Source organism: Lissotriton vulgaris, chromosome 2_1 (assembly GCF_964263255.1).
Source record: "Lissotriton vulgaris chromosome 2_1, aLisVul1.2, whole genome shotgun sequence".
Lineage (NCBI taxonomy): Eukaryota > Metazoa > Chordata > Amphibia > Caudata > Salamandridae > Lissotriton > Lissotriton vulgaris.
Genome location: NC_141687.1, coordinates 428,106,463 through 428,134,342, shown reverse-complemented (window position 1 = coordinate 428,134,342; position 27,880 = coordinate 428,106,463). Strand labels below are relative to the sequence as shown.

General features: G+C 50.3%; 1 protein-coding gene across 2 annotated transcripts in view; it reads right to left on the bottom strand.

Annotated features, from left to right (window-relative positions):
- Positions 1-27,880, bottom strand: part of CREB1 (cAMP responsive element binding protein 1) — a 282,014-nt gene that overhangs the window by 70,123 nt on the left and 184,011 nt on the right. For both annotated transcript variants that reach the window (XM_086955326.1, XM_086955325.1), the window contains one exon: positions 21,536-21,718. In XM_086955326.1, the coding sequence (XP_086811452.1) occupies positions 21,536-21,718 (183 nt within the window). The remainder of the gene's footprint in view (positions 1-21,535; positions 21,719-27,880) is intronic.

The following is a 27,880-nucleotide window of genomic DNA, read 5'->3' as shown; positions in this document are numbered from 1 at the left end:
TGGAGTTGTATAATTACAGATAAAAATGACCATGTGCTATGTATCTAAATAAGATAATACTGGGACAGATATAGGTAGCCGGTGAGGCGGGTGGGCGTGTGTGGTTCTGCAGCCCTACATGCCAAGAACAGATGCATGCATACTGGTAAGTAGTGTGAGAAGGTGGCCTGATATGCAGTGCTCACTATTCTAGTGAACACTATGTATCAGTCCAGCAACCCTTATTGATGATTGGTTGTAAGTCAACCTTATAGACCAGCTATCCTAGTAGCGTGGATACGAGCAGTCTAAGGCTAAAGACTCGAGAGGGCGTGTTAAGCCAGCTGTTTACCACACATATACCCCTTGAATACCAAGTGAAAGGACACCACACAAGTGTTATGAAAATAAACAGTTATTTATTTAAAGATCACAACAGCCCTGTACTCTTTATGAGGACAGGGTACTAAGCACAAACCAAAACTCTTACAAAAATACTTAAGTTAGCACAGTATATACAAATGCCCGAGGGGCACGGAAAACCATATACTCTGAAAGTGGAATGCGAAATTACTAGCAGGTAAGTACAGTACTAATAGCTTTTGGAATCGCTAGGACTTGACTAGGGAATCGTTAGATTACTTCTAGGAGGCCTAGGGGACTCGGGTGCAGTGTGTGCACTCTCACGCGAGATGCGGGACAAAAGTCTATGGTAGCTAGGAATTAGAAAGTTAGTGTTCTCGGGCGAACCCGACCTGGTAGGGAGAAAACGAAAGTAGATTCTGACCCTTGGATAGTGAGGCTATGCTGGGGCACCGAAATGCCGAAGTTACCTAGCCCAGGGGCTGCAGCTGCATAGGTCTGAAAAGACGTCGGGAATCCTCGTAGACGGACCAGGAGCCGGAAGAAAAGATGCTGGCCGGTGACCAGTGAAGAAAGTTCAGTCGGATCCAAGCCTGGATCTTGAAGATAGATGACACCTGAAAGCAGAGGGGACCAAGTTCGAGACTACTAGCCAGTAGTCAGTGGGCACCAGGAGGGCACCGGATGGTAGCCACCTCGACTAGGTGAGTGGGTGACGCTTGACTCGAAGATCTCACGGACCAGGAGGCGTTGTCGGCGACCAGGATGGAGGATCGAGCTGTCCCACGAAGATAGAAGCTGTCGGCGTCGCTGGACCCAGGATTGGGCAACAAAGCCTTGGCAAATTCAAGCCCACGCGGTGGACCTAAAATGGCGTCTGGAGTGGACCAGGAGGGTCCGGGGTGCCTCTCTTGAAGAAGGAAGCAAAGGCCAGCCTGGAGCAACCAGACCAGCAGTCGTGAAGTCGTTGGGCGTCGTTCAGAGGGCCACAAGCCAGCCGGCTAGTAGCCAAACAACGCGGTGCACAGCAAACAGCAGAAGGGCCCCACGCAGATCGTGGAGATGCAGGGGGGCTGATCTTGGGTGCTGGAGCTGCGCAGGGTCGGGGCTTCTCGGACCCCAAAGCACTCACCAGTGGAGGACACGGTGGGCTTGCAGTAAAGATGTCGTGCAGTCTTGGCGATCGTCGGTCCCTTGAGGTCTCGTCGCACTCACGGTTCTCAGCTGGGCTGTAGAGGTGAGTAGAGGTCAGAGGTGCCAGGGAAGCCGGGTCTCGTCGAGCTGGGTCGTCGGATTCGTGATGAAGGACTTGCAGCAGACCGCAGTGTTCTTTAGGATGGTGCCTGCGGATGCAGGGTGACTACTCCTTAGCCACAAGGGAGAATCTTGAAGAAGAAATCGTGAAGTCCTTTCGAAGAAAGTGGTATCTTGATTCCAAAGATGATCTAATTTTAACAGGGGGCCCGCTCCCATCTTTATACTAAAAAAGGGGGCTGACCCGGTGACTAGGTCCTGCCTATGGGTGGGACTAGGTGGGGGGTGGTTACACCCCTCAGCCATGCCGGACTTCCCCAGGCCAGGGGCTGGTGTGCCCCTGGAACTGGTTCAGACCGGCCTATGCGTAGTGAGCACCGGGGTGCCACTCAGCAGTCACCTTCCTGTAAAGCCCTGCCTACCCAGGATACACAAAACCATGTCTGGGACGGTGCTAGCACCGCCCCTGACAGGAAACCCTTTGTCCAGGCTCCCCTCGCTGGAAGGACTCCCAGCTGCAGGGGGTCAGACTCGTGTCTGTGGTGGCAGCATCCATTTTGTGGAGCTGAGGCTTCAGTTAACTTTAACCGGGGTTCACAGTTACATACATGTCGTGTCCTTCTAGAAGGGTGGAATGCTAACCCCGTCGCCAGAATTGGCGAGGGGTTAGTATTCCAATTCGTATGACACCTTACTCGACATGTTTTGATAAAGCAATACCAAAGATAGCATTTAACCGCGAGGATTATAATGCACTTAAGAGTATATGGTATGCGATATCATGGAACAGCTATTAGGACTTGATTCCGCAAGCTGCAGACAGGCTCAGCTCATGCCAGAGCACCATCTCACACGATTCCAAGCACTCTGCCTTCAGGATTGTCAAGGCCTGCCATAGGAGTGACTGATAGGAATCTGTGTGTCCATTTTAGGGTTAGGTATAGGTATACTACACCTACAGCAAAGGGTGATTACACGACTTTGCCCCAGCTGTCATGCAGCCAGTTGTGTCAAATTTAGGAGGCCAGCCAGGGGTGGCACAATACGTGCTGCAGCCCCTGGCAGCCCTGGGTACACCTATGCCCTGAGTTACAGGGTCTGATAAGGTGGCCCAGTACCAATTGGAAATGTACCTAGGGTACATGGAATCCATTTTAAAGAGAGAGCAGTAGGCCTGGGGTCCTGATTGGCAGGGTCCCAGGTCGACTATGTCCAAAACCAGCTAAAACACAGGGCAAAAAGTTGGGGGCAACCATAGTCAGGATGTACCTTCCTACACAACCCCCCCCCAAACGAAAGGAGATAAGGCTATCCTTGTCCAGGTAAGCCTCTATTACCTAAGTGGCCATATAAGGAAGGACCAGCTCTGGCTTGGTTTCCCCCTGTGTCATGGTCCACTAGGCAACCCCTCACCCTAAGGGTATCTGAGGGTCTCCACCATAGGGAATCTCTGTCTCTGGTGTGTCTTGGGAAAGAAGAAGGCTGATGCTGGGATGGAGTACTGAAGTGAGGCTCCTCTACCTTTGGGCTCAACTTCCTCCAATCACCATTCATCATGTGTGCCTTTCTTTCTTTAGCTGAGATGCACTGAGCTCTCAGGGTCAGCCTCTGGCTACCTAAAGCTGGAGGCTGAGTCCCTCTGTTTGGCTTACTGGAGGGACAGGTCAGGTCTGGGGTTTTTAGGCCCCACGTTTGGCTGTGCCCAACAGTGTCCAGCTGTGGGAGTTCCCTAACTACTTTTAAGGGGGATCCCTCAGGAGTCTGTTCTATTTTCACTTGGCTAGGTTTACCAGCTTCAGTGATCCTAATCTGCTGATTAGGGGGTTCTTTTGGACAGGGGGCCCTTTGGGGTCCACCACTGGCCTCCCTGGTCTCTTCAGCCCTGGGCTGACTGAGGCAGGGTAGAGAGGTGCAGGTTACCTGCTCCAGACTGGGTCCCACCTGGGAAGGGTCCACTGCCATCAGGGGTTCTGCCAGGCTAGGCCTGACTACCTCTGGGGCAGTTCCTTCAACAGGGGTAGAGTCAGTTCCCTGAGGAGGCTGGCTCTCACCTAGTGTCTGGGAGGGGGAAGACTCTTCTTCCTCCTCAATGCTCTCTGTTTGAGTGGAGTGATCCATTGTTTCAGGCTTCACAACCTCACTATCTGTCTGAGTAGAGGCTGAGACCATTTCAACCTTGCCAACCTTTTCAGGAGGGCACTCAGTCTGTGTTTGGGCTGTGACTGTCACAGCCCTCCTATCCTGTTCTGAAAAGTCTGTCTGAGCCTGGGCAGTGGCTACCACTGCCCTTCCAACCTTTTCAGGGAGGAATGGTGCTTGGACTGGGGCTGTAGCTATTACTGCCCCACTAACCTGTCTGGATAGGCCTATCATTCTGGAATGAGTTTCTTGTTCCACCTCAGCCCATGCTGAGAGTTCCAGGTCATTCCCCAGTAAGCAATCTACAGGTAGGTTATCTGTCACTGCCACTCTCATGGGCCCTGTGACATTACCCCAGCTGAGCTTGACTACTGCCATGGGATGCCTTCTTTTCATTCCATGAATGTCTGTCACCTGATAAGTAAAACCAGGGGTCAGTTGAGCAGAGGGGACCAGATGGTCACTCACCATGGTGAGGCTGGCCCCTGTGTCTCTGAATGCCTCAACTTTCTGACCATTCACTAAAACTTCTTGTCTATACTTGCCCAAAACGTGGGGTCCAGTAGTGAAGTTGGCAAACCCCATGCCAGTCTCACAGACAAGAGTGTGGTCAGGGAACCTGGCTAAGCCATAGTCCTCCTGTTGGCCCAGAGTAATGCCCACCACATTCTTGGGGGCACTCCCACCACCTGGGGGATTACCACTAGTGGTAACAGGAGGTTTAGGAGTATTACCTGGGGGTGTATTTCCCTTATTACCATTTTTAGGGCAACTGGCATCACTTTTGTAATGGCCCACCTGTTTACAGGTATGGCAATAAGGTTTCTTTTGTTCAGAAGGAGTGTTCTGGGACCCACCACCCTTGTTGGAGTTTTGGGGCCCTTGGGAAGTCTTCTCTGTGGATTTATCCCCACCCTTCTCTTGAGGCTTGGTTGATTCCTTTTTCTGGTCACCACCCTGGTTTTTAGGCCTAACCCTGGTTCTGACCCATTTGTCTGCCCTCTTACCCAATTCCTGTGGAGAGGTCAACTCAGAGTCTACCAGGTGCTGATGTAATAGCTGGTTCTGACAATTACTTAAGATTTGCTCCCTCATAATTAGATTATACAATCCTTTAAAATCAGTAACCTTACTACCCAGTAGCCAGCCTTCAAAAGCCTTAGTGGCACAATCAACAAAGTCAGTCCAATCTTGAGACTGAGTTTTCTGGGTGTCTCTGAACAGCATCCTGTATTGTTCAGTGGTTAAACCAAACCCATCAACCAGTACATTTTTCAAGACTTGGTAATTGTTAGCATCCTCCACCCTTGTGGTGAGGAGCTTATCTCTACCTTTACCATCAAAGGAGAGCCACAAGATAGCTGCCCACTGACTTTGGGGAACACCCTGCACAGTGCAGGCTCTCTCCAAAGCAGTAATCCATTTGTGGATGTCATCCCCTTCTTTAAAGGGGGGCACTATCTTATTCAGGTGCTTTGTATCAAAACTCCTTTCCCTATTGCTAGGTTTATTGCTGCCACCAGTGGGAACTGTCCCACTCAATTGTTGCTCTCTAGCAAAGGCAAGTCTCTCTTTGGCCAGGGCAAGTTCTTCCCTTTCAATCCTTAGTTTGACTGCCCTTTCTTCAGCTTCATACACTCTCCTCTTAGGGGAAGACATTCCTCTGTGAGAAGAGTTGAGAGAGCCATTGGTTCGAAAGGATCTGCTAGAGCCTCTTGATAGAGACCTAACTCGTCCATTCCCAATGTTAAGCTGACCTGAGAGTGGGCCCAGGGGTCCCCCAGTACCAAGCTCATGTCTGCTTAAGTTGGACCTGCTTAGTCTGCTGACTTCTACCTGTCCCTTATCTGCCTCATCCCCTGATAACTCATCCTCATCCTCAGCAACATCTGCCTCAAGGAGGGGATGGATATCAAAGGGACCCTGTAAGGAGGGCAAACTTCCATCTGGATTAGAAGGGTCTGGGTTACCAGCCCTACTGGCATCATAAGCCTCTAAGAGACCAATCAGAAAGGAAGTGGTGGGGTTAGACCCCTGTTTTAGTTTCCTGAGAGTACACACTTGTCTCATCTCATGGAAGCTAAGAGCAGCATATTTTGAAGTAAGGACCTGTGGAGGGTCCACTGACACAAGGGGATACTCAGAGTTTCCTCCTTTGTCTGACATGCTGATTCTAGTGTGGTGTAAGTGATGCACCTACCTACACTATGTGTTACCTACTGATCCCTTGCTAGAGTTGCAGCCAAGGTGTGCTAAGCCTTGAGGAGCTACAACAGCTGGTTCAGTAGAACTCAGAGTATTCTAAGCTTTAGTTATATGTACCTAACAGTACTTATGTGATCTTTCAACAAGATATTCTTAGGATACGTGTGGCAAAACAACAGCAAGCTCAAATCCCAACCGCTGCTCACCAATGTGAGAAGGTGGCCTGATATGCAGTGCTCACTATTCTAGTGAACACTATGTATCAGTCCAGCAACCCTTATTGATGATTGGTTGTAAGTCAACCTTATAGACCAGCTATCCTAGTAGCGTGGATACGAGCAGTCTAAGGCTAAAGACTCGAGAGGGCGTGTTAAGCCAGCTGTTTACCACACATATACCCCTTGAATACCAAGTGAAAGGACACCACACAAGTGTTATGAAAATAAACAGTTATTTATTTAAAGATCACAACAGCCCTGTACTCTTTATGAGGACAGGGTACTAAGCACAAACCAAAACTCTTACAAAAATACTTAAGTTAGCACAGTATATACAAATGCCCGAGGGGCACGGAAAACCATATACTCTGAAAGTGGAATGCGAAATTACTAGCAGGTAAGTACAGTACTAATAGCTTTTGGAATCGCTAGGACTTGACTAGGGAATCGTTAGATTACTTCTAGGAGGCCTAGGGGACTCGGGTGCAGTGTGTGCACTCTCACGCGAGATGCGGGACAAAAGTCTATGGTAGCTAGGAATTAGAAAGTTAGTGTTCTCGGGCGAACCCGACCTGGTAGGGAGAAAACGAAAGTAGATTCTGACCCTTGGATAGTGAGGCTATGCTGGGGCACCGAAATGCCGAAGTTACCTAGCCCAGGGGCTGCAGCTGCATAGGTCTGAAAAGACGTCGGGAATCCTCGTAGACGGACCAGGAGCCGGAAGAAAAGATGCTGGCCGGTGACCAGTGAAGAAAGTTCAGTCGGATCCAAGCCTGGATCTTGAAGATAGATGACACCTGAAAGCAGAGGGGACCAAGTTCGAGACTACTAGCCAGTAGTCAGTGGGCACCAGGAGGGCACCGGATGGTAGCCACCTCGACTAGGTGAGTGGGTGACGCTTGACTCGAAGATCTCACGGACCAGGAGGCGTTGTCGGCGACCAGGATGGAGGATCGAGCTGTCCCACGAAGATAGAAGCTGTCGGCGTCGCTGGACCCAGGATTGGGCAACAAAGCCTTGGCAAATTCAAGCCCACGCGGTGGACCTAAAATGGCGTCTGGAGTGGACCAGGAGGGTCCGGGGTGCCTCTCTTGAAGAAGGAAGCAAAGGCCAGCCTGGAGCAACCAGACCAGCAGTCGTGAAGTCGTTGGGCGTCGTTCAGAGGGCCACAAGCCAGCCGGCTAGTAGCCAAACAACGCGGTGCACAGCAAACAGCAGAAGGGCCCCACGCAGATCGTGGAGATGCAGGGGGGCTGATCTTGGGTGCTGGAGCTGCGCAGGGTCGGGGCTTCTCGGACCCCAAAGCACTCACCAGTGGAGGACACGGTGGGCTTGCAGTAAAGATGTCGTGCAGTCTTGGCGATCGTCGGTCCCTTGAGGTCTCGTCGCACTCACGGTTCTCAGCTGGGCTGTAGAGGTGAGTAGAGGTCAGAGGTGCCAGGGAAGCCGGGTCTCGTCGAGCTGGGTCGTCGGATTCGTGATGAAGGACTTGCAGCAGACCGCAGTGTTCTTTAGGATGGTGCCTGCGGATGCAGGGTGACTACTCCTTAGCCACAAGGGAGAATCTTGAAGAAGAAATCGTGAAGTCCTTTCGAAGAAAGTGGTATCTTGATTCCAAAGATGATCTAATTTTAACAGGGGGCCCGCTCCCATCTTTATACTAAAAAAGGGGGCTGACCCGGTGACTAGGTCCTGCCTATGGGTGGGACTAGGTGGGGGGTGGTTACACCCCTCAGCCATGCCGGACTTCCCCAGGCCAGGGGCTGGTGTGCCCCTGGAACTGGTTCAGACCGGCCTATGCGTAGTGAGCACCGGGGTGCCACTCAGCAGTCACCTTCCTGTAAAGCCCTGCCTACCCAGGATACACAAAACCATGTCTGGGACGGTGCTAGCACCGCCCCTGACAGGAAACCCTTTGTCCAGGCTCCCCTCGCTGGAAGGACTCCCAGCTGCAGGGGGTCAGACTCGTGTCTGTGGTGGCAGCATCCATTTTGTGGAGCTGAGGCTTCAGTTAACTTTAACCGGGGTTCACAGTTACATACATGTTGTGTCCTTCTAGAAGGGTGGAATGCTAACCCCGTCGCCAGAATTGGCGAGGGGTTAGTATTCCAATTCGTATGACACCTTACTCGACATGTTTTGATAAAGCAATACCAAAGATAGCATTTAACCGCGAGGATTATAATGCACTTAAGAGTATATGGTATGCGATATCATGGAACAGCTATTAGGACTTGATTCCGCAAGCTGCAGACAGGCTCAGCTCATGCCAGAGCACCATCTCACACGATTCCAAGCACTCTGCCTTCAGGATTGTCAAGGCCTGCCATAGGAGTGACTGATAGGAATCTGTGTGTCCATTTTAGGGTTAGGTATAGGTATACTACACCTACAGCAAAGGGTGATTACACGACTTTGCCCCAGCTGTCATGCAGCCAGTTGTGTCAAATTTAGGAGGCCAGCCAGGGGTGGCACAATACGTGCTGCAGCCCCTGGCAGCCCTGGGTACACCTATGCCCTGAGTTACAGGGTCTGATAAGGTGGCCCAGTACCAATTGGAAATGTACCTAGGGTACATGGAATCCATTTTAAAGAGAGAGCAGTAGGCCTGGGGTCCTGATTGGCAGGGTCCCAGGTCGACTATGTCCAAAACCAGCTAAAACACAGGGCAAAAAGTTGGGGGCAACCATAGTCAGGATGTACCTTCCTACAAGTAGCATTTTCCGTTCGAGGCATATGGGCTGCAGACCACACACTGCTGCATAGATTGCACAGCAGTTTCTCCCTTAGCGGCGGCCACCCACATCTGTTGCAGTAGTCTGAGATAATGTTTTTAGTACAGCCTGACCCACACTTGCTTGTTGTTTTGCCTGCACATCTACACAATAGTGTTTTGTAAATGTGTGTGTACTAGACGATGTAGCTGCTTTACAGATATTATCTAATGGTATGTTTCCTAAGAATGCCATAGATGGTCTTAACTTACGGGTAGAATGAGCCCTAGGAGGAATGGATAGAGTACGTTTTGCTTTTTGGTAGCAAATTTGAATACACTTAACAATCCCTCTAGCAATGCCTGATTTAGAAATAGGATTGTCTTTATGTGGAGGTGAAAAGGACAAACAGTTGTTTAGTTTTACGAAAAGGTTTTGTCCCATCAATGTAGTATAGAAGTACTCTTTTTACATATAGTGTGTGTAGAGCTCTTTCTACAACCGTTTGCGGCTGTGGAAAAAATACTGGCAACTCAATTGATTGGTTGAGATGGAACAGTGAAATGACCTTTGGTAGGAACTTTGGATTTGTTTTGAGAACCACTGTATTATGATGACGTTGTATAAATGGTTCTTGAATTGTTAATGCCTGGATCTCACTCACTCTTCTTAGTGAGGTAACTGCTACTAAAAGGGCAAATGTCCATGTAATAAACTGTAAGGAGTAGTTTCTGTCCTGTAACTCCAGTTCTGTAGTAGGGGTATCTCTGTTATAGTCATAATCTAGTGAATAGTCCCGCCCATGTGCGTGGACCCCGGAGCAATCAAAAATAATCTCTTAAGGTGTCGAAAAATGCAGAACTGCACAGACACTTAAGAGAGAATTAAAGACCGATAATGCAGCCTATATCACCAGGCTACATTGTCGAGTACTAACAATTCCACCTAAAAATCCACAAACAGCAAAGTCTGTCCAGATTGATCTTGCTTCAGCAGCAAAAACCCTCTGGAATGATAGAGAGGAAGACATGGACAGACAAGCCCCATAGGCTGCCATTTTGTGGCTCAGAACAGGATACTGTGCCTTTAAGAGAACTTTCCAGAACTTCACAGTATCCCAGAATGCACCGCAGGCCCATCTTACTTTCAGTCTTTTTGAGGGCGTAACACGCCAGACCTGTAGCATTCCTTACATGAATATCTTTCTCTCCACCGGGGAGGAGGGCGGGCGCTTATGACTATAATGCAAATGCTACTTACCAGTATGCATCTGTTCTTGGCATGTAGGGCTGCTGACATTCATATCTTTGCATAGATCGCCGCCTAGTGTTGGGTCCGGATGATTGCACATTGTTGTCCTGGAAGAGTCTTCGAAGTATCACGAGATAGGTGGCTCCTCCCCTGGACTACAGTGCGCATGGGCATCGCCTCCATCCCCAGATTGTTTTTAGCCATTGGCAGAGATGGAGTGAAATATGTGAGTGATGCCCTATGCTAAGAGTATGAAAATATGTGTAAAGAAATACTGCAGCTGCTACAGGCGCCGGGGAGGAGGGCGGGCGATATGAATGTCAGCAGCCCTACATGCCAAGAACAGATGCATACTGGTAAGTAGCATTTGCAGTTCGAGGCATATGGGCTGCTGAATTCATATCTGTGCATAGAATATATAGCAGTCCCTCCATTAGCGGCGGCCGCCCGTGCCAGCTGCAGCAGTTTGAAAAAGCGTTTTGGGAACAGCCTGGCCAACAGCTGCCTGCTGTTTAGAGTGCACATCTACACAGTGATGTTTAGTGAAAGTATGTGTGGTAGACCATGTGGCTGCCCTACAAATATCTTCTAAGGGAATGTTACCTAGGAAAGCCATAGAGGGCCCCTATCTTTCTGGTGGAGTGGGCTCTCGGTGGAATTGTGAGAGTGCGTTTAGCTTTAGCGTAACAGATCTGAATGCATTTCACTATCCACCTAGCGATCCCAGCTTTGGAGATAGCATTTCCCTTGTGGTGTGAGGCAAAAGCAACAAAGAGTTGCTTGGTCTTACGAAAATCTTTAGTCCTGTCAACGTAATACATCAAGGCTCTTTTAACATCAAGGGTGTGGAGCATCCGCTCCGCCAGTGATTCTGGGTTTTGAAAAAACACTGGTAACTCAATTGTTTGGTTCATGTGGAATTGAGATACAACCTTGGGTAAGAATTTAGGGTTAGTGCGGAGCACCACCCTGTTAGCGTGTACTTGGAAGAAAGGTTCCTGGATGGTGAGCGCCTGCAACTCGCTAACCCTCCGTAGCGATGTAATTGCTACTAAGAAAGCAACCTTCCAAGTCAGAAACTGAAGCTCACAAGAGTGCAGTGGCTCAAAGGGAGGACCCATCAGCATTGTAAGAACCACATTGAGGTTCCATTCTGGAGCTGGTGGTGTCCGCGGTGGAATGACTCTTTTGAGGCCTTTCAGAAAAGCCTTGATAGCAGGGACCTCAAAAAGGGATAGGTGTTGCCTATTCTGAAGGTATGCTGCCATCGCAGACAAATGAATGCGGATGGAAGAGTACGCCAAATTGCATTGGTACAGGTGGAACAGGTAGCAAATAATGTTCTGAATGGAAGCGTCCAGTGGGTCAATATCGTGGTTTACACAGTACATGACAAAACGCTTCCACTTGGCCGCGTAACAAGCTCGAGTAGTGGGCTTCCTTGCCTCCCGAATGATGTCCATACAATCGGGGGGAAGATTGAGGTAGCCAAACTCTAGGACTTCAGGAGCCAGATCGCCAGGTTGAGCTGTTGCGGATCTGGGTGCTGAATGTCGCCATGGCTCTGCGTCAGAAGGCTGGGAGTGAGATGAAGCCTTTGATGCGGTACCACGGAGAGTTCCAGAAACGTGGTGTACCATGGTTGGCGAGCCCACTTTGGAGCAACCAGGATGAGAGTCACCGAGTGCTGCCTGAGTTTGCGTGCCACCAGCGGTATCAGAGGTGCTGGGGGAAAAGCGTACGCAAATCTGCCTGACCAGTTCATCCACATCGCATTGCCCTGCGATTGCGGGTGTGGGAACCTGGCGGCGAAGCTTTGGCATTTTGCGTTCTCCTTTGTGGCGAACAGGTCTATCTCTGGATGACCCCACCTTTGGAAGTACGGTTGGAGTACTGATGGATGTATCTCCCACTCGTGCATCTGGTGGCTGTGCCTGCTGAGCAGGTCCGCCATCTGGTTGTCTTTGCCCGGGAGATGCTCCGCCATGAGGAAGATGTTCCTCTGAATGGGCCACTTCCACATGCTCTGAGCCAGATGAGACAGCTGCGGAGAGTGTGTTCCTCCCTGCTTCTGAATGTAGTACATGGCCGTCATGTTGTCCGTCCGGATCAACACGACCTTGTTGCACAGATGTACTTTGAATGCCTTTAAGGCCATGAAGATTGCCATCAGCTCCAGAACGTTGATGTGCATCTTTCTCTGCTGTAGTGTTCATAGTCCCTGCACCGTGTAATGGAGTACATGCGCTCCCCATCCCTGGAGAGAAGCGTCCGTTGTCAGGATAATCTGTGGCACAGGCTCCTGGAACGGTCGGCCCTTGCAAAGGTTTTGTGGATTCCACCAATGCAGAGAGTTGTACGCCCGACCGCTCACCAACACTAGGTCTGTCAGTTGCCCATGAGCCTGAGTCCACTGACGTGCCAAGCACTCCTGAAGCGGACGCATATGTAATCTCGCGTGCGGGACGATGGAGATGCAGGAGGCCATCATGCCTATCAACTGCATGAACACCTTCGCTGGAAGCAAGTGCTGAGGTTTGAATCGCTGGATCAGCGTTTGGATGCTGGCGATTCTCACTGAATTTGGCGGCGCAGTGGCTGCCAGTGTGTTTATCGTCGCGCCCAGATACTGCCGTACATGGGCGGGCTGGAGATGGGATTTTGGATAGTTCAGCGAGAATCCCAGATCGTGCAGGAGATGAATAGTGCGTGACACGTGGTCTGCGCACTGCTGTTCTGTCCTTGCCTGAATGAGCCAGTCGTCCAGATAAGCATAGACGTGGACGTTTTGGCGTCGCAGATGCGCCGCCACAGTCGCCAGGCACTTTGTAAAGACTCTTGGCGCTATGGTGACCCCGAACGGCAGAACCCTGAACTGGTAGTGCTGGTCTAGGATTGTGAATCTGAGATACTTCCTGTGGGAAGGATGCAGGGGGATATGAAAGTATGCATCCTTTAGGTCCAGTGTGGCCAGGAAGTCGCCCTGTTGAAGCAGAGGGAGAACCTGCTGTAACGTGAGCATATGGAAGTGCTCCGAGAGAATATACCAGTTGAGGGGCCTGAGGTCCAGGATGGGCCTTAGGGATCCGTCCTTTTTGGGGATTAGAAAGTACAGGGAGTAAACCCCTGTTCCCCTTTCTTGCAGTGGAACGAGCTCTATTGCCCCTTTTTGCAACATGACTGTGACCTCCTGCTGCAACAAGTGCAAGTGCTCGCCGGACATAGGACGGCTTCTTGGAGGTATGTTTGGTGGAGTGGAAGTAAGTTCCAGACAGTAACCGTACTGGAGAAGAGATCTCACCCACCTGTCCGTGGTGATGGATTTCCACGCGGGCAGGAACTGCTAGAGTCTCCCCCCGACCGGTGTTGTGTGGTCGGGGGGCAGTGACAAGGCGTCACTGCTTGTTGGCGGTGGTGGACCTGGAGCTATTGTTTCCACGTCCCCTGCCCTTGACGTTGTTGCCTCTGTAACCACCTCTACCCTTGTTGGTGTACGAGGTCTGGGTATTGCCCTTATAGTACTGTGTGGATTGCGATGCTTGACCCCTGGAGGTGCCTCTGGAATTGGAGCGGCGAAAGGAACCACCCCAAAACTGCTGAGATTGGAGAGCCCCCATACACTTAGCAGTGTCCGTGTCTTTTTTCATTTTCTCCAGTGCCGCATCCACCTCGGGGCCAAATAGGTGGTCAGGATTAACTGTTTGGTTGAGTATGGTTGTTTGTATATCTGGCTTAAAGCCTGATATTCGCAGCCATGCATGTCTCCTCAGCAACACACTAGTGTTGATCGCCCTGGAGGCAGTGTCAGCCACATCTAGCGCACATTTGATGGAAGCGTTAGTGATTAGCTTGCCCTCCTGAATTAACATCTCCCCAGCCTCCTTGTACTGGTCAGGTAAGTGCTGCAACAGTGTTTCTAGGGTGTCATAGTGAGCCCTATCGTAGCGTGCAAGTAGGGCCTGCGTGTTTGAAATACGCCAGATGTTAGCTGCCTGCGCAGCAATCCTTTTTCCTGAGGCCTCGAATATTTTCGACTCTTTGTCTGGGGGAGGAGCATCACCAGTTGTCTGTGAATTTGCCCTCTTCCGAGCATTGGATACAACCAAAGAGTCCAGTGGCAAGTGTCCCTTGATGTATGTTGGATCCGAGGGCGCTGCCTTATACTTTTTATCAATTCGAGGATTGATGACACGCGCCCGAGTGGGCTCCTTGAAGACCTCCGGCGCGTGCTTTAGCACTCCTTTGAGCATTGGCAATGTCTTGACTGACTTCTCGGCCACTGAGAAAGTGTCAAACAAAAAGTCCACATCCACAGGATCTGAGTGGAGCTCGACATCATGGTTAGCTGCGGCCCTCTGAATCAAGGCGTTGAAGGCTGCAGAGTCCTCCGTCGGTGAGGTCTTCGCCGCAAAGAGCTGCGGTTCCTGACCCGATTGCGGGTCGTCCGGGTCGGCTCCGGCCGACCAAGGTTCATGTTCCTCCTCCGGATCCGAGTACGCCGGATAGTTGTACTCGACCTCCTCTTCATCGTCACCTTCCCCCGCGTTAGAGAACGTTCCATATGTTTGGGAGACGAAGGCTCCATAGGGGCCAAAGCGCCCGCCGAGTCCTTCTTGTTCTTAAGAGGAATCCGAAAATGTTCTAGCACCGGCTCCGTGGTGATTTTTCGTTTGAGGAGGGACAATTTCCCAGTATTGGCATTGATGATGACTTCTCGGCGCTCCTCATCCGCGAGTGGCTGGAGCCGAAGCTTCGACACCACCAACGACGCTTTGGACGTCGACATCTCCTTCGAGGGCACGTCCGCCCCCTGCTTCGGAGCGAAGGCTTTTGGCGTCGACTTTGGCGGCAGGGTGTAGCGAATAGGCGGTTGCACCTTTGCCGGCTTCGATGCGGTCTTCGGCCTCACGGATTCCGGATCGGGAGCCTCAGCATCCTTACGAATCCGTTGCAGGGACTCAGCGACCTTTTTCGTCAAGGTTGAAGAGGGCTTGACCGTCTCGAGCGATTTCCCCGAGTCGGGAGTCGAGTCTGCCGGGGGCAGCGTCTTCGGCGCCAACACTTTGCCATCCGTGGCCCCGACGGCCGGAGCCGGCGCAGCCGGAGCTTTGGAATCGCCTTGACGCTTCTTTGGAGCCTTTTTCGGGTCATCGACCTCGACCATCTTCGGCGCCGACGCAGCCACGCCGGCCGCCTTTGCCTTCGGCGTCGACCCCGAGGCCTTGGGGTCGGCCATCTTGGCGTGGCTCTTCAAGTCGGCCATCTTGACTTTCTTAGGTGTTGACGCCTCTAGAGCCTTCTGTCCCACCAGTGGAGCTTTCACTTTCGGTTTCGAAACCGATGGTGTTGATCCCGATGGCTTCACTTTCGTTTTCTTCAACGGGAGTGGCGCATCAGAAATGTCCGTGGCCGGGCCGAGAGGCGGGGCAGTTGGACTATTAGCAAGGTCTTGGGTAAGGCCCGAAGGCGATCCCTCGACCTGGGCCGTATGTTGGGGATTGACCCCTGAGTCAGTTTGGGGGTGCTCCTCCTCCGAGCTATCCCCCACGGTGGCAATGGCCCCATCGTCGTCCCCTACCTCGTCGCCGGCTTCATCGAACTCCTCATCTCCCGCGTCGTAGTCATCTCCCTCCGACGCAGGACTAGAGTCCGAAACCTGAAAGACATTTTCGTCTTCTTCAAATTCTTCAAAGATGTTGTCCGGCGGGGGCGCAGGGTAGCGCCTGGAGTCGAGCGGCCCGACGATGCTTTAGGGTCTTCTTGCACCGGAACTTTGAGCAGGCCATACATCTGGCCTCGTCATGGTCCGGTGATAAACACTTGTTGCACACAGGGTGCACGTCGAGGTGTGAATACTTGGAGGTGCACACCGGGCACCTCTTGAACGGAGTCCGTTCCATGTTCAGTAACTTGGAGCGTCGAGTAGGCCCGTCCGCGCCGACAGCACGCGGAGGGGCAGTAAGCGTTCGGAGCTGAGAAGGAAGATAAACCCGAACGAAAACAATACCGACGCCCAGCCTAAAGACCTTTTGGTCTCAAGTAGAAACGAAATCAACTATCGGTCCCGACAGAGGGAACCGAAACACATCCGAACCCAATGGCGGAAAAAAACAATCTGGGGATGGAGGCGATGCCCATGCGCACTGTAGTCCAGGGGAGGAGCCACCTATCTCGTGATACTTCGAAGACTCTTTCCAGGACAACAATGTGCAATCATCCGGACCCAACACTAGGCGGCGATCTATGCACAGATATGAATTCAGCAGCCCACATGCCTCGAACCAGAGATACCCCTACTACAGAACTGGAGTGACAGGACAAACTACTCCTTCTGCAGTAGGGGATCTCTGTGAATAGTCAGAATCTAGTGAATAGAATGGCAAGCCCATCCCCACACCAAAGCGGCGGTGGAGAACGAGAAATAACACCACTATTGTGCGAACAGATTTCGCAGCGAAGCCTGCCCAACCTGAGCGTCTGCCAAGGCATCCGTGGCTAAACAGTAATGCTTAGCAAAGGTATGGACCGACTTCCAAGTGGCCGCCTTGCAGATTTCTGCAATTGGAACATTACGGAGCAAAGCAGTCGTGGCAGCTTTGCCCCTGGTGGAATGAGCCTTAGGTTTACCCCCTAAGGTCTTATTAGCCTTTTGGTAACACAGTTGTATGCAGGACACAATACACCTAGAGATGGACTGTTTAGAGGTAGCAAGACCCGTCCTGACTGATCCATAATTGATAAACAATTGGTCTGACCTACGAATATCCTTGGTCTTATCGAGATAAAATGTCAACACCCTCTTAACATCCAGGGAATGCAGCGACCTTTCCGCTAGAGAGGAAGGATTCTGAAAAAACGTAGGTAAAGTTATGGTTTGGTTAACATGAAAATCAGATATTTAGGGTGAGTACGCATTACAACCTTAACAGCATGAAATACAGTATAAGGTTCCTGGCAACACAACGCCTGAATTTCACTCACTCTGCGGGCCGATGTGATGGCCACGAGGAACGCCGCTTTCCAGGACAGGTGCTGCAACAAAGCCTTATGAATAGGTTCAAAAGGCTCCTTCATCAATCTGGACAGCACCACATTCAATTCCCATGAAGGCGAAGGAAGCCGGACAGGAGGGAACACTTTCTTCAAGCCTTCCAAAAAATCTTTGATCACAGGGATCTGAAAGAAGGAAGTCTGTGAAGGGCATTTCCTGTAGGCAGTCAGCGCAGCAAGATGAACCTTAATGGAATGGACATTAAGGCCAGACTGTGCCAGATGCAGAAGATACGGAAGGATGACATCTTCCTTACACGTCGTCGGGCCATAATTCTTAGACCTGCACCAAATGCAAAACTTCTTCCACTTGTAAGCATAGGAAGTCCGAGTGGAAGGTCGCTTAGCCTCCTTCAGAATGTCTATGCAATCTTCAGGCAGATTCAAATGGCCATACTGCACTATCTCAGGAGCCATGCCGCCAAACTCAAAGACGAGAGGTTGGGGTGCAATATCTGCACCCCGAACTTCATGAGAAGGTCCGGCCTTCACGGCAGCCGTATGTGAGGAAGGAGAGACCGGTCAAGCAGGTCTGTGAACCACCACTGCCTGGGCCATTCTGGAGCAATCAAGATCATCCGCGCCCTGGACTGGGACAGCTTGATGAGTACCGCCGGAATCAGGGGAATGGGTGGAAAAGCGTACAGAAAGCTGTTCGACCAGTTGATCCATAGCGCATTCCCCAGCGTCCCCTGCTGGTAGTACCTGGAGGCGAAGTCTCGGCATTTGCTGTTTTCGGCGGCGGCGAACAGATCTACGTCTGGAGTCCCCCACCTTGCGAAGACTTCTCCTAGTACTTCGTCGTTTATGACCAATTCGTGGTTTTCCTGAATCAGTCTGCTCAGTGCGTCCGCCTGAACATTCTGTACACCTGGTAGATGAGTAGCCGTTATCGACAGTCCTTTGGCCAGAAGCCATCGCCAGATCGCCTGCGCCTCCTGCGACAGAGTGCGTGATCTCGAGCCCCCCTGCTTGTTGAGGTAATACATCGTGGTCGTATTGTCTGTCTGTACAAGCAGAGAATTGGTCTGGAAGGATGGATGAAAGGCCTTCAGTGCCAAGTGAACAGCTCTGAGTTCCAGGAAATTGATGTGATACGTGGACTCCGTCGGGGACCACGTTCCTTGAAACTGTAAATCTCCGGAATGCGCCCCCCCCCCCCTGGAAAGAAGCATCCGTCACGATAGTCTGAGTGGGAACGTCGTTGTGGAAGGGAACCCCTCTGAGGAGATTCTCCGCTGAACACCACCACTTCACAGACTGAAGAGCATGCAGAGACAGTCGTATCCTGTCGTCCCAAGACCCCTTCCTCTGATCCCACTGATCCTCCAAGCACTCCTGCAACGGTCTCATGTGCAGTCGCGTGTGTGGCGTTAGGAAGATACAAGAGGCCATCGATCCCAGTAGAGAAGACACCGTCATCACTGTTGTAGATGGAACTGTCATAAGAGCCTGAGGGCTTTCGACCTCAACGGCTGAGTTTTCACTCCAGATATCTTTAGTAGGACCAAGTGTAATTCAAAGTCAGTGTCCTATCCGGCCTTCCCTGATGTTCCGAAGCTATGTCTTATTAGAGCTCTCAAGGCCTACAAGGTAGCGACAGTGGACATACGCCCGAAGGGCTTCAGACAATTTTTTATCGCTCTCACTAAACCACACGGGGCAGTCTCATCGCCTACGATTGCGAGATGGGTCGGCTGGGCGAGCAGGAAGATGGGATAGACACGTCTCATTTTAGGGCTCATTCGGTTCAAGGTGCTATGGCATCAAAGGCTTTTTCCATGGGGGCGCCTGGAGGCTATCCTAAACACTGAAGACTGGTCCTCTGACTCCACCCTTAAGCAAGTCATGTCATTGGCATCTTTGGTGGTGGACAAGCTTTAAACTAGCCTAATCCGAAACCTACAGTCCTGCCATAGAATGAAAATTTCCTAGCTATCGTATCGGAAAGTTTAAATTCTATTAAGGACGCGTAGGCGAAGATTAGCCCACCCATTTAATTTGAAATCCCTCTCAGAACACAGAGTACATGTGGTGAGTAAAATTTTTACAACTTCTTCTGTTGTCATGGCGTATGATGGTTATTTATAATATCGTTTAAGTGTTAGCATTACTGTTATCTGAAATCAAAAGTGTTGATTCCCTAGCACAGATTTTACATCTACCCCATTTTTTAGAACCTAGGTACGGCCGCCAGTAAACAAGAATCCGAAATCTTGCTGGATGTGGTCGCAGGAAGAACAAGCATTGGAAATGCAATAGGTCTCGCATTAGTTAAAGTTAGAGCTATTGGCGTTGTAAATGACAATGTCTTTTAACCATGTGTTAAGGTATGTATGGGGTGTGTAGTGAAGTTTCCAGTTTCAGATTTATTTGTAGAGCTGTGCAGTGTCTGAAAGGAACGTGCTACTTACCAGTATGCATCTGTTCTTGGCATGTAGAGCTGCAGATTTCTACACTTTTCATTATTGGTTCTTCCAACAAAAAAGTGTTACTGTCTCACTGCCGCAGACCGGCTGAGCAGGAGAAATAAGATGCTGTCAGTGATAGTAGTGAGTCTCTTGGTTGGAGAGGCTGCGAGTCAGCGGGCGGAGAGTCGGGCAGTAACAAGCCAGGAGTATTGACTTTGCCAATGGTTGTTAGTTGCATAAAAATAAATAAGCAACAAATATGGCTTATTTGTATATAATATCCGTAAATGCTTTAATTCTGAAATGATGAGTGTGAAAGAAGTATACAGAGTCTCCGTGAAGGTACATCAATGGAAGTAAAGAGTGGTACTTTGCAGAGTTAAGTTTTTTTTTTCTTCCTGAGGGTGAGGGCAAAAATGGAGAGCCCGATAACGAACCCGTCTCAGCACCTGCTTTTAGAACTGCCGGTGTTGAGCACAGGCAGGACCCAGCCCACTTAACCCCTCCTGTGCTCATAACGAGCTCAGCTCGTCATGAGGCACGGTTGCGCTGTGCTGATGACGAGCTCAGCTCGTCATGACACACGCGGCGCTTACACGCGGGGCTAATTCCCCCGCTGCGCTGAGCGTTCTAAAGAAATGGGCGTGGTCATAACGAGCTGAGCTCGTCATGAGCACAGCGCCACCGTGCAGGGTGACGAGCTGAGCTCGTCACAAGCACCGTGGCGATGCGCGCGGCCGCTCACCCTGCGCCGCGGGGGAATTAGCCCTTCGGCGAAGGGGTTAAAGCCCTGGTACAGACTATACACGTGCACACAGCAACAAACAGCCATACTTGCATGTATCCAGCCCACAACATGCATGGAAACAAGTTACTTACCTGTAACTTTGGTTCTCCAGTATTGGTAAATTTCATAGATTCCCATTGCTTGTATCATTCCCCGTCGCCGAGATGGGAGTGCCCGGTATATACAAAATAACCATAGAAATAGGTACAAAAATAGAATCAGGCCAGGCCGCATCTAGTTTTTTAGCATATCCACCAAAGAATCAGGCCTAGGCCTCATCTAGTTTTGTAGCATATCCACCTCTTTGTAAAAGAGATCAAATAAAATGAACAGCCAATCAGAACAGCCTCACCCCATAGAAAAAGTCTCCAAACCCAGTTTAGTGCCTGGGGGTATTCATCCGTACGAAATAGAGTAATCCAACCCTTACTTACCAAAAAACTGACTATAAAGTTAAACAAAGTAAAAAACATCATTTACAAAAATGACCTACTTCAGAGCAATATATTATTTTCAGGGATTATTTTCACAAGGATTATGACGACGAGTTGTGAGGCCAAATAGATTTTGATCAATTAGCGCACACTGCCTGCTTGCCAACAGAGAGCGGTTCCTCCTTTATGTGATAGTTTCCCTTATATTCTCTCTTTTTCGCTTGAGCAAGGTAAAAATAATAAAGTATTGGTCAAGAATGATACTCCTTGTACTTTTAAAACCAATCTTTACATTTTTCCAATTGTGTTTATGTATATTTGAAGGTTTTTATAAAAATAAAAAACACATAACATAAGATGTCTTTAGTGGTTTTGTTCTTTTTGATAATAGGTGCTTTTCTCTGCACAAAAAAATCACTCCATTTTCGCACAAATGGGTGGTTGGGGTGGATATTAAGTGCCTATGAATATTAATGAAAGTTTTATGATGATAAAATACTGTTGTTGAAGCCTAAGCCCGGTTTAATATTAGCATATGTGGAAGATGAGACAATGCCCCTTGATGTCAACAAATATTCACTGTTTTAACCTAAGGAGAATAAGGACATTTACAAATAAACATTCTCTCAACACACTGCAATGTATTTTTTTTAAATAAACCTCTACAACATAATGTAGAATGTGATATTTTTCACGTGTTTAGCAAAAACTAATTCTACAATGTTCATACCTTGTACAACAACCTGATTGCTGGGCACGAGAATCTGTTGTCCATCTGTAGTCTGGGCATATTGCAAGATGGTTGCACCAGGCTGGTTTCCTGATGCATTTGACATAGTGAGCGTCTGTAAGCCCTGTACAGCATCTGTGCCATTGTTTGCCAATTGTATTGCTCCTCCTTGAGTGATGGCAACTGTGAAAAGGCAGTGTGATTAGTGGATTTGCCACATGGAACACAATATTACATATTTGAGATAAATATTTTCACATTCATTATTTTAGGAATACCTTCTCACCTGTAATTTCTGCTCTCATATTTCATGTGTATATAAATAACATACCTTGCTGTACACTTTCAAAGGAAGAAGGAACAATTCAAGAAAAACTAGGTGCACCAACACCACATATTCTTTATCTAACAGTTTATATAATAGTGTTTCAGGTTTTGTAGAAAACAGTTTAGATATCATCTCTGATATATACACAATACTGAGATCACAAGACAGGCTGGGTACAAAAGAGAACATTACCCCCATGAAACGATATCTACATCAAACAACTGCAAGTCACTACCCCTTCAAGGTGGTATTGTTGCACAAGTTACTACTTGAAAGATTGGAATCAGAGCCTGTATATCCCGAACCCGCTGTTCGGGTGGGTAAACCCGAAACTGCGCCGAGTCGAGTCGAGTCAAGTCAAGTCAATAAATTTATATAGCGCGCTACATACCCAGAGGGTCTCAAGGCGCTTCAGGAAGGGTGGTGAATTACTTGTCAAATATCCACGTTTTAAGTTGCTTTCTGAATGCTAGGTGGTTCTGAGTAAGGCGAAGATGAGTGGGAAGTGAGTTCCAGGTTTTAGCTGCCAGGTAGGAGAAGGATCTACCTCCCATGGTGGTTTTGTTGATGCGAGGTACAGTGGCGAGGGCTTGGTTGGAGGATCGTAGCTGGCGGGAGGGGGTGTAGAAGGACAGTCGTGTGTTGAGGCATTCGGGTCCGATTTCGTAGAGTGCTTTGTGTGCGTGGGTTAGGAGCCGGAAAGTAATCCTCTTATTGACGGGGAGCCAGTGGAGGTTTTTCAGGTGGCCAGAGATGTGTTCTTTACGCGGTATGTCTAATATGAGCCTGGCTGAAGCGTTCTGGATGCGTTGGAGTTTATTCTGGATTTTTGCGGTGGTACCGGCGTAGAGCGTGTTTCCGTAGTCCAGTCGGCTCGTGACCAGAGCGTGAGTGACTGTTTTTCTAGTTTCGGTGGGGATCCAGCGAAATATTTTTTTGAGCATGCGAAGAATGTTGAAGCAAGATGAAGAAACGGCGTTGACTTGTCTGTTCATCGAGAGTGAGGAATCCAGGATGATGCACAGGTTGCGTGCGTGGTCCGTCGGGATAGGTGCTTTTCCAAGGGCCTCTGGCCACCAAGAGTCATCCCAGGCGGAGGGGGAGGTGCCTAGGATGAGGACTTCTGTTTTGTCTGCGTTCAGTTTCAGACGGCTGTGCTTCATCCATTCGGCTACTTCTTTCATTCCTTCATGCAGGTTGGTTTTGGCCGTGTTCGGGTCTTTGGTGAGTGATAGGATCAGTTGAGTGTCGTCGGCGTAGGAGATGATGTTGAGGTTGTGTTGGCGTGCGATGGCCGCGAGGGGGCTCATGTATACGTTGAAGAGGGTGGGGCTGAGTGAGGACCCTTGGGGTATGCCGCAGATGACTTCAGTGGCCTCTGACTTGAATGGTGGGAGGCGGACTCTCTGGGTTCTTCCGGTGAGGAACGAGGTGATCCATTCCAGTGCTTTTCCATGGATTCCGACGTTTCTGAGGCGTTGTAAAAGGGTGCTATGACAGACCGTGTCGAAGGCTGCGGAGAGGTCGAGGAGGATGAGGGCGACTGTGTCTCCATTGTCCAGTAGAGGGCGGTTTCAGTGCTGTGCTTGGCTCGGAAGCCGGATTGTGAGGAGTCGAGGGATTTGTTGGTTTTGAGGAATGCGGCTGTGAGAAGGTGGCCTGATATGCAGTGGTCACTATTCTAGTGAACACTATGTATCAGTCCAGCAACCCTTATTGATGATTGGTTGTAAGTCAACCTTATAGACCAGCTATCCTAGTAGCGTGGATACGAGCAGTCTAAGGCTAAAGACTCGAGAGGGCGTGTTAAGCCAGCTGTTATACCACATATACCCCTTGAACACCAAGTGAAAGGACACCACACAAGTGTTATGAAAATAAACAGTTGTTTATTAAAGATCACAACAGCCCTGTACTCTTTATGAGGACAGGGTACTAAGCACAAACCAAAACTCTTACAAAAATACTTAAGTTAGCACAGTATATACAAATGCCCGAGGGGCACGGAAAACCATATACTCTGAAAGTGGAATGCGAAATTACTAGCAGGTAAGTACAGTACTAATAGCTTTTGGAATCGCTAGGACTTGACTAGGGAATCGTTAGATTACTTCTAGGAGGCCTAGGGGACTCGGGTGCAGTGTGTGCACTCTCACGCGAGATGCGGACAAAAGTCTATGGTAGCTAGCAATTGAAAAGTTAGTGTTCTCGGGCGAACCCGACCTGGTAGGGAGAAAACGAAAGTAGATTCTGACCCTTGGATAGTGAGGCTATGCTGGGGCACCGAAATGCCGAAGTTACCTAGCCCAGGGGCTGCAGCTGCATAGGTCTGAAAAGACGTCGGGAATCCTCGTAGACGGACCAGGAGCCGGAAGAAAAGATGCTGGCCGGTGACCAGTGAAGAAAGTTCAGCTGGATCCAAGCCTGGATCTCGAAGATAGATGACACCTGAAAGCAGAGGGGACCAAGTTCGAGACTACTAGCCAGTAGTCAGTGGGCACCAGGAGGGCACCGGATGGTAGCCACCTCGACAAGGTGAGTGGGTGACGCTTGAGCTCGAAGATCTCACGGACCAGGAGGCGTTGTCGGCGACCAGGATGGAGGATCGAGCTGTCCCATGAAGATAGAAGCTGTCGGCGTCGCTGGACCCAGGATTGGGCAACAAAGCCTTGGCAAATTCAAGCCCACGCGGTGGACCTAAAATGGCGTCTGGAGTGGACCAGGAGGGTCCGGGGTGCTTCTCTTCAAGAAGGAAGCAAGGGCCAGTCTGGAGCAACCAGACCAGCAGCAGTGATGTCGTCGGGCGTCGTTCAGAAGGCCACAAGCCAGCCGGCTAGTAGCCAAACAACGCGGTGCACAGCAAACAGCAGAAGGGCCCCACGCAGATCGTGGAGATGCAGGGAGGCTGACCTTGGGTGCTGGAGCTGCGCAGGGTCAAGGCTTCTCGGACCCCAAAGCACTCACCAGTGGAGGACACGGTGGGCTTGCAGGAAAGATGTCGTGCAGTCTTGGCGATCGTCGGTCCCTCGAGGTCTCGTCGCACTCACGGTTCTCAGCTTGGCTGTAGAGGTGAGTAGAGGTCAGAGGTGCCAGGGAAGCCGGGTCTCGTCGAGCTGGGTCGTCGGATTCGTGAAGAAGGACTTGCAGCAGACCGCAGTGTTCTTTAGGATGGTGCCCGCTTGATGCAGGGTGACTACTCCTTAGCCACAAGGGAGAATCTTGATGAAGAAATCGTGAAGTCCTTTCGAAGAAAGTCGTATCTTGATTCCAAAGATGATCTAATTTGAACAGGGGGCCCGCTCCCATCTTTATACTAAAAAAGGGGGCTGACCCGGTGACTAGGTCCTGCCTATGGGTGGGACCAGGAGGGGGGTGGTTACACCCCTCTCCCCTGCCGGACTTCCCCAGGCCAGGGGCTGGTGTGCCCCTGGAACTGGTTCTGACTGGCCTATGCGTAGTGAGCACCGGGGTGCCACTCAGCAGTCACCTTCCTGAAAAGCCCTGCCTACCCAGGATACACAAAACCATGTCTGGGACGGTGCTAGCACCGCCCCTGACAGGAAACCCTTTGTCCAGGCTCCCCTTGCTGGGAGGACTCCCAGCTGCAGGGGGTCAGACTCGTGTCTGTGGTGGCAGCATCCATTTTGTGGAGCTGAGGCTTTGCTTAACTTTAACCGGGGTTCACAGTTACATACATGTCGTGTCCCTCTAGAAGGGTGGAATGCTAACCCCGTCGCCAGAATTGGCGAGGGGTTAGTATTCCAATTCGTATGACACCTTACTCGACATGTTTTGATAAAGCAATACCAAAGTTAGCATTTAACCGCGAGGATTATAATGCACTTAAGAGTATATGGTATGCGATATCATGGAACAGCTATTAGGACATGGTTCCGCAAGCTGCAGACAGGCTCAGCTCATGCCAGAGCACCATCTCACACGATTCCAAGCACTCTGCCTTCAGGATTGTTAAGGCCTGCCATAGGAGTGACTGATAGGAATCTGTGCGTCCATTTTAGGGTTAGGTATAGGTATACTACACCTACAGCAAAGGGTGATTACACGACTTTGCCCCAGCTGTCATGCAGCCAGTTGTGTCAAATTTGGGAGGCCAGCCAGGGGTGGCATAATACATGCTGCAGCCCCTGGCAGCCCTGGGTACACCTATGCCCTGGGTTACAGGGTCTGATAAGGTGGCCCAGTACCAATTGGAAATGCACCTAGGGTACATGGAATCCATTTTAAAGAGAGAGCAGTAGGCCTGGGGTCCTGATTGGCAGGGTCCCAGGTCGACTATGTCCAAAACCAGCTAAAACACAGGGCAAAAAGTTGGGGGCAACCATAGTCAGGATGTACCTTCCTACAGCGGCGAGCTGGTTGTTGACCGCTTTCTCGATGACTTTGGCCGGGAATGGAAGGAGTGAGATAGGGCGGTAGTTTTTGAGTTCGGTGGGGTCAGCTGTGGGTTTCTTCAGGAGGGCGCTGAGTTCGGCATGTTTCCAGCTTTCCGGGAAGGTTGCGGAGTTGAGGGAGCAGTTGATGACGTCTCGGAGGTGCGGTGCTATAATGGAGTCTGCTTTGTTAAAGATGTGGTGAGGGCATGGGTCTGTGGGGGATCCTGAGTGGATAGAGTTCATCAGACGGATGGTGTCCTCGGTGGAGATTGGCTTCCAGTCATTGAGGATGTTCAGGGGGGGTGGGGGTCCTGTAGGGGGTTGGGTGGGTTGGTCTTCGGGTCGGTTGTCGAAGCTGTTGTGGATGTCTGCAATTTTGTTGTGGAAGAATGAGGCTAGGGAGTCGCAGAGGGCTTGAGAGGGGGTGATGTCGTTGGAGTTGGCCGAGGGGTTGGTAAATTCCTTGACGATGTTGAATAGTTCCTTGCTGTTGTGGGCGTTGTTATCTAGTCGGTCCTTGAGAGCGGCTTTCTTGGCATTCCGGATCAGTTGGTGGTGTATGCGGGTGGCGTTTTTGAAGGCTTCCTTGGTGCTGGTGGTTGGGTCTTTTTTCCAGGCCTTCTCAAGGGAGCGGCAGAGTTTCTTGGATTTCTTAAGATCATCATTGAACCAGGAGGCCTTCTTGTTGCCTAGTTTGATTTGTCGTTTTTTCAGTGGTGCTAAGATGTCGGAGCTGTTGGATAACCATTGGGTGAGGTTGGTGGCTGCTTGGTCTGGGTTTGAGGAGTGGGCTGGGGGGTTTTGAAGAAGCGATGAGGAGATCTGGTCGATGGTGATTTTGTTCCAGTTTCTTTGCAGAGTGGGTTGGGGGTGGTTGTTGGAGGTGGGCTTGTTGTAGGTGAAGTGAACGCAGCTGTGGTCAGTCCAAAGGAGAGCTGTGGTGTGGCTGAAGGAGACATGTTTGCTGGAGGTGAAGATAGGGTCGAGTGTGTGACCTGCGATGTGGGTGGAGGTGGTGACAAGTTGTTCAAGTCCGAGGTTGGCGAGGTTGACCAAAAGGGTGGTGGTGTTGCGGTCGTTGTTCTTTTCAAGGTGAAAGTTGAGGTCTCCCAAAAGGATGTAATCCTTGGAGGGGAGCGCGTGTGGAGTGATGAAGTCCGCGATGTCTTCACTAAACTGTGCGCGGGGTCCTGGTGGCCTGTAAAGGAGGGTGCCTCTGAGTGTGGTTTTGGGGTCGATGTGGATCTGGAAGTGAAGGTGTTCAGAGTTGGCGAGATTGACGTCTGAGCTGGTTGAGATGCGGATGGATTTCTTATGGACGATAGCGATACGGCGATGTGTGGTCGGTACGGTCCTTGCGTATGATCTTATAGTCTTCCGGAATGGCAATGGTGATGTCTGGGGCTGATGTGGCGTTCATCCATGTTTGGTGTCTAGTAGATTCCAGAGGTCAATGGCGTGCCTGTGGACCGATCGGGTGTTGAGCAGGATGCATTGTAGGTGGTTGGGGTCGGATATCTGTTGTGTGATCGTAGATGAGGAGTTGTTCTTGGTGCCGTCGAACTTGCAGGAGTTGCAGGAAAAGGGTCCATGGGTGTGTCCAGGGGAGGCTTGAACGCAGTT